Source organism: Myotis davidii, unplaced genomic scaffold (assembly GCF_000327345.1).
Source record: "Myotis davidii unplaced genomic scaffold, ASM32734v1 scaffold355, whole genome shotgun sequence".
In the NCBI taxonomy this organism is placed as follows: domain Eukaryota; kingdom Metazoa; phylum Chordata; class Mammalia; order Chiroptera; family Vespertilionidae; genus Myotis; species Myotis davidii.
The window spans coordinates 316497-326406 of NW_006286818.1; the positions used below are offsets into that span (position 1 = coordinate 316497).

The 9910-nt window shown below is 48.6% G+C and overlaps 1 protein-coding gene and 1 long non-coding RNA gene across 3 annotated transcripts in view; one reads left to right on the forward strand and one right to left on the reverse strand.

Annotated features, from left to right (window-relative positions):
* The window catches only part of POU2F3 (POU class 2 homeobox 3), a 90082-nt gene that overhangs the window by 49034 nt on the left and 31138 nt on the right, over positions 1-9910 (reverse strand). For both annotated transcript variants that reach the window (XM_015560645.1, XM_015560647.1), the window contains exon 3: positions 5568-5602. In XM_015560645.1, coding sequence (XP_015416131.1) covers positions 5568-5602 — 35 coding nt within the window. The remainder of the gene's footprint in view (positions 1-5567; positions 5603-9910) is intronic.
* The window catches only part of LOC107182277, a 17004-nt gene that overhangs the window by 5533 nt on the left and 1561 nt on the right, over positions 1-9910 (forward strand). The window contains exon 2 of the long non-coding RNA XR_001512991.1: positions 5756-5759. This is a non-coding gene — a long non-coding RNA (uncharacterized LOC107182277). The remainder of the gene's footprint in view (positions 1-5755; positions 5760-9910) is intronic.

Consider the following 9910-nt stretch of genomic DNA (forward strand, 5'->3'; position numbering starts at 1 on the left):
TGCCTGGCGCTAGTCAGACAGAGGGGACCCAGGAGGGTCCTCGAGGCCCGCGAGGGAGGGGGCCCTCCACACAGCCCCCAGGAGGGAGGCAGTCCTGCTGACACCGACTTCACCCCAGAGAGCCACAGTGTACATTATACATTTAAATTTATAAATATAAATAAAAAAGCAAAACAAACTCTCCTGGGATTGTCCCCAGCGGTGAGGTTCCCTTGGGAGCGCCTGAGGGAGGGGCAGAGCCTGGGAGTCTGCATCCACCACAGCCAGTTCTGAAACCTCCCCAGCCCACCCTGGGCTTCTGCAGAATCAGGAGAGCGTGCAGACACGTTCCTCTCCCCGCTGCGGCCTCTCTGCTGGTCCCCACGCACTGGGCGGCTCCTGCAGATGCTGGACCTGGAGGAACCGACCCTCGGACCAGAGGGCTTGGTGGTGCTACTTGGGGCCGTCTGCTCCCAGGGCTCACGAAGACAGGCCCTGGAGAGCCCCCAGGGCCCTGCTCCCGTCTCCTCTCCCGTCTTCTCAACAGGCTGGGCCACCCAGCACAGGGACTGTAGCCCCACCACAACCATCTGGGCCTCAGGCCAAAGAGCCAAGGATGGTTGGCAAAGAGGGACAAACTCCCTCCTCTCCAAGAGCAACGACACTCCTCAACCTACTCATCAACCACTTCCCACCAGGCTGTGGGGTGGAGGGGGCCTTAGATGGACAGATCATGGATCTCAGAAAACACTCCTTTCTAGTAGCATCTGCAGCCCATCCAAAGGGGTACAAGCCCAGCTTGGCAGCTACACAAGGAGAGAGAGGAAAAAAATGATGGGTTCTCATTCATCAGAAAACACCAGGAGCTAATGCTTATTGGTTGATCATTGTATATCAAGAGACTATTCTAAATTATAGATCTTCATTCTCATTCAGCCTTACACCATGCCTGGGAAGTAGACACAGGCACAATCCCATAAATACAATTGTTGGTATATCATCTAACTATGGGGAACCAGCTGTGGGGAGGGTGTGTTATCGCACGGGTGACCGGCCTAGCGCCATGTGTCTGCCCCTCCCCCAGCAAACCTGCTCCCCTCGGCAGGAGGCAGCCTGGCTCTACCTGCGCGACACGCTCCGGAGCGCTGCTCCTGATAGCACTGACGTGTTCTGAGGGCAGAGGCTGGGCGGGCTTCCGAGGGCCCTTCCCAGGGCCAGGGCCGCCTCCCTCTCCACTGCCTGGCATTTCTAGGTTCCTGCCTCCTGGCAGAAGTGATCTACCTCCCTGGGGTCTGGGGTGACTGCAAGCGGGCATGGCTTCTGAGTGTGGGGGTGGGTTTCTAGCTCTCAGCACTTTGCATTCGCTGGGCCGAGGGCAGGCCCCTGCGATGCAGCATCCTCACCCTTAGGCCTCGCACAGGGACGGCGCCAAGCCTCCAGGCTTCAAGCCCACCACCTGCCGGGCTTCCCTCCCACACTGAGCTAGCCATGGCCAGCGTCAGGGTGCAGGGCCCTTCCTGTCCTGCGCGGCCTTTGCCGGATGCTGTCCCCTGTCTGGGTGCTCTGTGGCCAGGGAACATGCGTGAGTCCCCTGTGACTCCTCACTAACTGGCTCACAGCAGATCCATGACCTACAGGCAAATGCCACCAGTGAATTCCTCCCCTGTCCTCTCCCACTCAGCTGCTCAGGGAGCTCTGAGGCTGCTCGCGCGGGCTGGGGGGGTGAGGTGTGTGAGGGGGTAGGGGGTGGGAGCCTGAGGGCAGAGGGAGCTAACCCTGCCAACACTCAGACCCTTCCCTGCAGCCTGAGGTTCAGGCTGGCCGCCTGCTCCTGACTCCTAGGAGCAGCCCCTTCATCACTTTGGAATCTCAGAGCCCTTCTCTTTGGCTGAATTCTGTTGATGTTTAGAGACATCCTGTTGAGCCAACTAAACGCTGTGTCAACACATACCAGGGGCAGCCAGAGAGCCACGGTAGTTCCATTTAAAAAAATGAAGGAAAATCCCATCTTATTTATAGCTCAATGCTCTCTGGGGGCACATGAGGGCAACTGTAAGCCTACTTTTGCCCCACCCTGTATATGTTCTAGGTCATTGTCTAAGAGGTCTCACACTCAGGCTCACTCACTCATTTGACCCTCACAGCAATCCTGTGGGATAAGTGTCGTTATTCTCCCCACTTTACAGATGAGGAGAATAAGGGACAAGAAGCTCAAGTACTTGCCCAAGGTCACCCAGCAGGTGGTGCTAAGCCCAGGTCCACACACAGGCAGTCTAGCTGCAGGCCTGCACACTTGACCTCGCTGCTAGGATCTCTCTCCTTGGCATGGTCTGCTGCTTCCTACAGCAGCACTGCACAGGCCTCTCTTGCATCAGAGTGAAAGCCTTCAGGGCTGCAGTCTATCCAGCAGCTGGTGGAACTCCCAGTCCCACTGGCTCCCAGTCACACCCACTCCCAGTCCCCAATTCCCAGTCACACTAACTCCTAGTCACACCAACTCCCAGTCACACCAGCTCCCAGTCCTACCAACTCCCAGTTCCACCAGTCCCACCAGCTCCTAGTCACACCAGCTCCCAGTCCCAAACTTCCAGTCACACTAGCTCCCAGTCACACCAGCTCCCAGTCACTCCAGCTCCCAGTCACACCAACACCCAGTCACACGAACTCCCAGTCCCAAACTCCCAGTCACACCAGCTCCCAGTCACACCAGCTTCCTGGGGCCTCAGCCAGGCTTCACCCAGAGCAGTGGCTCATCGTTTGCTCTCCTGTGTCTGCTAACACTCAGGCTGTTCCTACACAACCTCTTTTCCTTCTCCCCACTCCCTCCTCCTCCCATTGCCTCCCAGGCAGTCACTGTGAGGTCACGCTCAGCCTCTCCCTAAAGCTGGTGTAGGGACAGGGGCAAATCCCCTCTTTACAGAAACCGGTCATGTCCGTTCTCATCAGTGACCGGATCCAAGCCCTTGGCGGGGGATGGGAGGGGGCGAGTTCTCTCTAGGAAAGCCCCATTCTGGCAGCAGCCAGGAAACTTTCTCCCAACTGGGGGAGAGGCCACACCCCAAACGATGTCCAAAGGCCAGGGACCTCTCCAGGCCAGAGGGCTGCCCCAGCCATGTCCAGAGCGTGAGGGTTTCTCAAGAAAGATTGCACTTGCAGCCTAGCCCACGGGGCCTATGACGTGGGCCATCCCTGGGCTGGGCTGTGGGGGCACATCTTGGTGTGGGTTGGGCTCCCCCCTGTGCATCTCACCCAAGGGCCGGGGGCTGGATCCTCAGTTGCAGGGCAGGAAGCTCGGGGCACAGGCCCCATCTCCTCTGCGTAGGACTCAGGCAGATTCACAGAATCCGGGGATGGAAGCAGACCTGGCCCAGCTATCCCTTAGATAAGAATCTGTCTCCTATTTAAAGACCGTGAGTGAGAAGCCCAGTGCTATCAGCCAGACCCGCAGGCAGTGTCCCAGCCTCTCTCCCTGGTAGCAGTTCCAATGTTTACTGAGCTGCCTGGCTGCGGGTGCTTCCTCCTCGCCCGCCCGGAGGGCTCCAGTGAAGTCTCTGTTTCAGGTCTCAAGTGAAGAGGGAGGGGCTGGCCTCCACTCCTCAGCGACTGTCCCCAATGAAAGCAATCGCAGCAGTCGCCTCCAGGAGAGGTTCCGGCTCGGGACTCAGGCTCATTCCTCTCTGACTGTGAGGGACACACCCAGAGTGAAAAGTCTTTCAGGAAACCTTAGCAGTGACATCAAACCCCTCTACAGATGAAGGAGGAAAACATGTCTGCATGTCATCTCCCGCCCCACCCCAGGCTTCCGTCTAAACCTGGACTCAGACGTTCAGCGAGGGAAGAGACCCCAGTGGCCACCCAATGCATGACCACCTGGGGGCCACCTTCCCTTCCCCACGGACACTCCCTCTCCAGTCTACTTTTTTTTTTGCCTAACAAATGCCTACTCACCCTTCAGAGCGCGACACAAACATTCCTTCTCCACGAAGCCTGCCCTGAGGTTCCCATGTCTGTCTGACACCATGCTTTTTAAATGTGTGTGTGTGTGTGTGTGTGTGTGTGTGTGTGTTGACTTCAGAGAGGAAGGGAGAAGGAGAGATAGAAACATCAGTGAAGAGAGAGAATCACTGATCGGTTGCCTCCTGCGTGCCCCACACTGGGGATCAAGCCTGCAACCTGGGCATGTGCCCTGACCGGGAATCAAACCTCCTGTTTCATAGGTCAACACTCAACCACTGAGCCATACCAGCTGGATGACACCATGCTTTTTACATATCTGTAGTATGCATGAGACTGTACTATAAGTATTCACTCAAGAGTCTCTATCTCACCCAGCTGGTGTGGTTCAGTGGTTGAGCGTCGGCCTGTGAACCAAGAGGTCGCTGGTTTGATTCCCAGTCAGGACACATGCCAGGGTTGTGGGCTTGATCCCCAGTGGGGGGCGTGTAGGAGGCAGCCGATGGATGATGTTTCCCTCTCATCAATGTTTCTATCTCTCTCTCCCTCTCCCTTCCTCTCTCTTTAAAAATCAATTTTAAAAAACCATACAATTGAAATACTGAAAAATGAAAAAGAGTCTCTAGTTCTCTGTTCCCTGCTCCCTCCCTCCTTCCCTTTCCCTCTCATTCTCCTTCTATCTCTACCCCCCACACTCCATGCTGGACTGTGGACTCCTCCAGGTCAAGAACCATATCTTAATTTTCTTTGTATTCCTACACCTGACATAGCACATCTCCCCCAAGCCCCACCCCGAGTTTATGAAGTAAATTTATTCTGCAGCTGAGAATTCAGATCCAAACAAAGAGGCCTGACCCAGTAATCTCGCGGGTTAGTGGCAGGAACAGGACCAAAGCCAGGCTTCCGGTGTTCTCGGACTCACCCCGGGAGCCCCCCAGCGCTGCTCCTGTCTGTCTCACCTTAGACCTCCCCCAACAAGCTCCTGCCACATCCCCTCCCAGCCGCACCCCGCTTCCCACAGCCGCTAACCCCTCCTCCCTTCTCTTCACACATCCACATCCATCCACCCTGTGATCCATCCAGCGCTGCCTGGCCCCACCCAAGTCCCTCCCTGACTAACTCCAACCCACCAACTCGATTTCCTGCAAAGGCACCGGGCCTGCGCCTACACTGTTCCACGGAGCGTGGCCACTCCCGCCCTCTGAGCTCTTTCTGAGCCGTTTCTCCTTTTTGTCACTCTCTACTTCCTGCAAATCAGGAATTCCACGAGGAATGCAGGCACTGCACGTTGGACTTCCGTAAATTCCTCTGTACACGGTCAGTCGACGGAAACCAGCGGGGCCAGGGGGCGGTGCGGTGGAGCTGGCGGAAGGAGCCGCTGTCTAGATTCCCGACCCATCTGGCGGGTCCTTCTCAGAGGGGCTGCGCTGTGGTGCTCTTTTGAGGGGAGAGTGAAAGGGGACCCAGGTGTTGGATGGTGGGTTGGAGGCAGAAGCCTTTTAAATGCCCCTTCCAATCGGCAAATGTAGGGTCCTTGAATAAACACTTAATCTTTTTGGTTTCTCCCACATCTGGCATAGTGCAAATGACCCCCCACATTAATTGAATAAAGGTTTTGTTTTGAAAGTTCTTACCTGCCTGTTGAAATCTAGGCTGTTTCGATCATTTCCTGGAAGAGATAAAACAAATATTAGTTATCAGCAGGATTGGAAGAGACTGAAGGTTAGAGGAAAAACAGGATGTTGAGAGAAGCTTGTCTTTATTTTTAGAAAGAACACCCACTTCTCCATGACTGGGATCTCCTGCTTATCCTGTTTCCTAGAAAGGTCTTCAGACATTTTCTCCAGAAAGGCTGATAACCAGGGAACCAGCAGGCCGACTGGCCCAGGGTCACAAAGCGGCATGGGATTAGAACTGGCCAGACCAGAATGGGGGTCTGTGGCACTCCCTCAGACAGAAGCTATTATAGCGCTTTAGTGAGTGAGCAAAGATCGACCAGCCTGGCACCCTAAAGTCCCCCCACGTGCTCGCCCCCAGGGTACCGCCATCTTAGTCATGTCAGGCAGACAGTGGGCAGTCCGGTTTCTCCCCACCCGCCACTTCCATCGCTTGTCTTGTTCATCTTTTCCCTTTTGTGCTAAAAGTTAAATATGTGCTGAATAAAGAAAACCTCTGGTACAGAAAAAAGTACACAGTAGCAGGAAAACCACTCTGCTGAGAAGCAACTGTAATTAATATTTTTTGTACCTATTATGGTTGTTTTTATGCTTCTTTTTCTCATTGATAAACACTAGTCTGTCTCTGTTATTAGTAAGCATCACACATAATTCTCCTAGACCATTAAGGAGCATTAAAAATATTTCCTTGTGGCCAGGCCAGCATGGCCCAGTGGTTGAACATCAACCTATGAAGCAGGAGGTCACGGTTTGATTCCTAGTCAGGGCACATGCCCAGGTAGTAGGCTTGATCCCCAGTGTGGGGCATGCAGGAGGCAGCTGATCCATGATTCTCTCTCATCATTGATGTTTCTATCTCTCTCTCACTTTCTCTCTGAAATCAATAAAAATATTTTTTGAAAAACATTTAGCTATGCTTGCACATATAATTTTTAATGGCTACCTAATATTCCATTCTATGGACATACCATAACTTGCTTAAACATCTAGCTATTGTTTGGAAATCATTTCTATTCTTTGCTGTAATAAAGTTTCTATGCACATAGCTTTCTAGTGCAGGAGCAGCCAAACAACCTCCCTTATAAAGGCAAGGAAAATGACTATTTATTCTGGACAAGAAAAAGCTAGAGAACTTTAGCATCACTAAGTCAGTGTTACAAAAAAAATGAAAAATTAATTTAAGAAGAAAAATTTTAAAAATGAATAATAAAGTGATAATAAGTAGATACCTGTCAATAATTACTTTAAATGTTGGTGAAATAAATGCTCCAATCAAAAGACATCATGGGGCTAACTAGATCAGAAAACAAACCTAATACATTTGTCACCTACAAAAGACGCACTTCAGATTAAAAGACACTCACAGACTGAAAGCAGAGGGATAAAAAATATTTTTTATGAAAATAGAAAAAAGGACGGGGTAGCAATACTTATATTAGACAAAATAGACTTTAAAACAAAGGCAATAACAAGAGATGAAGACAGACATTTTATAAATGGTATCAACCCAACAAGAAGATATAACCCTTATAAATATTTAGGCACCCACCGTAAGAGCACCTAAATACATAAAACAAATGTTGGTGGACACAAAGAGTAAGACAGTAATGGCAGGGGACTTTAACACCCGTCGATGTCCATGGACAGAAAATTAAGAAGGAAAGAACAGCATTAAATAACACATTAGACCTGGTGGATTTAATTGATATTATTGGAACATTTCATGCCAAAATAGTAGATTATAAATAAATTATTTTCAAGTGCAAACTTTTCCAGATTAGACACATGTTAGGTCACAAAATATTTCTCAACAAATTTGAGAAGATCAAAATCAGAGTAAGCATCTTTTCCAATCACAATGATATGAAACGAGAAATCAATAACAAAACTGAAAAACGCATTGAGGCCAAATAGCATGCTACTAAACAATAAATATGTAAACAACAAAATCAAGGAAAAAATCAAAAGATACCTTGAAACAAATGAAAATGAAAACAAAATAACTCAATACTTACGGGACACAGCCAAAGCAGTTCTAAGAGGGAAAGTCATAGATATACAGGCTTACCTTAAAATATCAGAAACATCTCAAATAAACCATGTAACCTTCCACCTACAGGAACTAGAAAAATAATAACAAGCAAAGCCAAAGTGAGTAGGAGAAAAGAGAGAATAAAGGTCAGAGTGGAAATAAAGAAAACAGATTCTAAAGAACAATACAAAAGATCAATGAGCCTGGCCAGTGTTGCCTAGTGGTTGGGCATCTATCTATGAACCAGGAGATCATGGTGTGATTCCTGGTCAGGGCACATGCCCAGGTTGTGGGCTTGATCCCCATTGTTCAGGAGGCAGCTGAACAATGATTCTCTCTCATCACTGATGTTTCTATCTCTCTCTCCTTCTCCCTTCCTCTCTGAAATGGGTAAAAATACATATTTTTAAAAATTGTTAAAGAAAGATCAATGAAACCAAGAGCTAGTTCTTTTAAAAGATGAACAAGATTGATATTTATTGAACCAGACTCATCAAGAAAAAAAGAGAGAGAAACCAAATAAACAAAATCAGAAATGAAAGAGGAGTAGTAACAACACCACAGAAATACAAAAAACTATAGAAAAATTCTACAAACAATTAAATGCCGACAAACTAGACCAGTGGTTTTCAACCTGTGGGTTGCAACCCCTTTGGGGGTCGAACGATCCTTTCACAGGGGTCGCCTAATACCATCAGAAAATACATATATAATTACATATTGTTTTTGTGATTAATCACTATGCTTTAATTATGCTCAATTTGTAACAATGAAATTGGGGGTCACCACAACATGAGGAACTATATTAAAGGGTCGTGGCATTAGGAAGGTTGAGAACCACTGAACTAGACAATCAAGAAATAGATCAAAAGGAGACATATGTAATACTCTTTGTAATACTTAAAGCAATAAAACAAAATTTTAAAAAATCAATTAAAAAAATAGAAGAAGAAATAGATCAATTCCTAAAAACACACAATCTGGCCCTAGCTGGTGGATAAGTGTCGGCCTGTGGACTGAAGGTCCTGGGTTCAATTCCGGTCAATGGAACATACCTTGGTTGTAGATTTGATTCCCTGGCCCCGGCAGGGGCATGTGTGGGAGACAACCAATCAATGTTTCTCTCTTTCACTTTGATGTTTCTCTCTCTGTGTCTCTCCCAATCCCTTCCACCCTCTCTAAAAGTCAGTGGAAAAATATCCTCAGGTAAGGGGAAAGAAAGAAGAATGAAAGAAAGAAAGAAGAAAGAAAGGAAGGAAGGAAGGAAGGAAGGAAGAAAGAAGAAAGAACCAATCTGCCAAGACTAAATAAAGAAGTAACAGAAAATCTGAACAGAACAATAACTAGAATATGACTAGGACACTCAAGAACATATGAAATTGAATCAATAATAATAATAATAATAAACTCCCAACAAATAAAAGTCCTGGACCACATAACTTCACAGGGGAATTTTACCAAATAATTGCAAGAAGATTTAACACCTATTCTTCTCAAACTATTCCAAACATTGAAGAGGGGGGAAGGCTCCCAAGTTCATTTTATGAACCCAGCATTACCCTAATTTTAAAGTCAGACAAAGACATACAAAAAAAAGTAGAGAAAAGTATACGCCAATATTCCTGATAGAGATGCAAAAATCCGAAAAAAACCCCACAACAAATTGAATTCAGAAATACATTAAAAAGATTATAGACCATGATCAAGTAGGATTTATTCCTGGGATGCAAGGTTGGTTTAATAACCACAAATCAATTAGCATAAGACACCACATACATAAAACAAAGCATGATAACCATATGACCATAACAACAGTTGCAGCAATAGCGTATGACAAAATCCATCCATTTATGATAAAAACTCTCATAAAGTAGGAAGAGAGCACACATACCACAAGAAAGGTCACGAGTGACAAACCCACAGCCACATCCTGTGCAATGATGAAAAGCTAAAGACATTTTCCTTAAGATCAGGAAAAAGAAGAAATTGCCCACTTTCAACACTTTTATTCAATACTAGAGGCCCGGTGCACAAAAATTTGTACACTCGAGGGGGGGGGAGGGGGGGGCCCTCAGCCCGGCCTGTGCCCTCTCGCAGGCTGGGACCCCTCGGGAGATAACGACCTGCTGGCTTAGGCCTGCTCCCGGGTGGCAGAGGGCAGGCCTCATCCCTAGGTGCAGCCCCTGGTCGGGCTCAGAGCAGGGCCGATTGGGGAGTTGGGGCGCCGCCCCCTGTCATGCACAGCGCAGGGCCCATCAGGGGGTTGGGG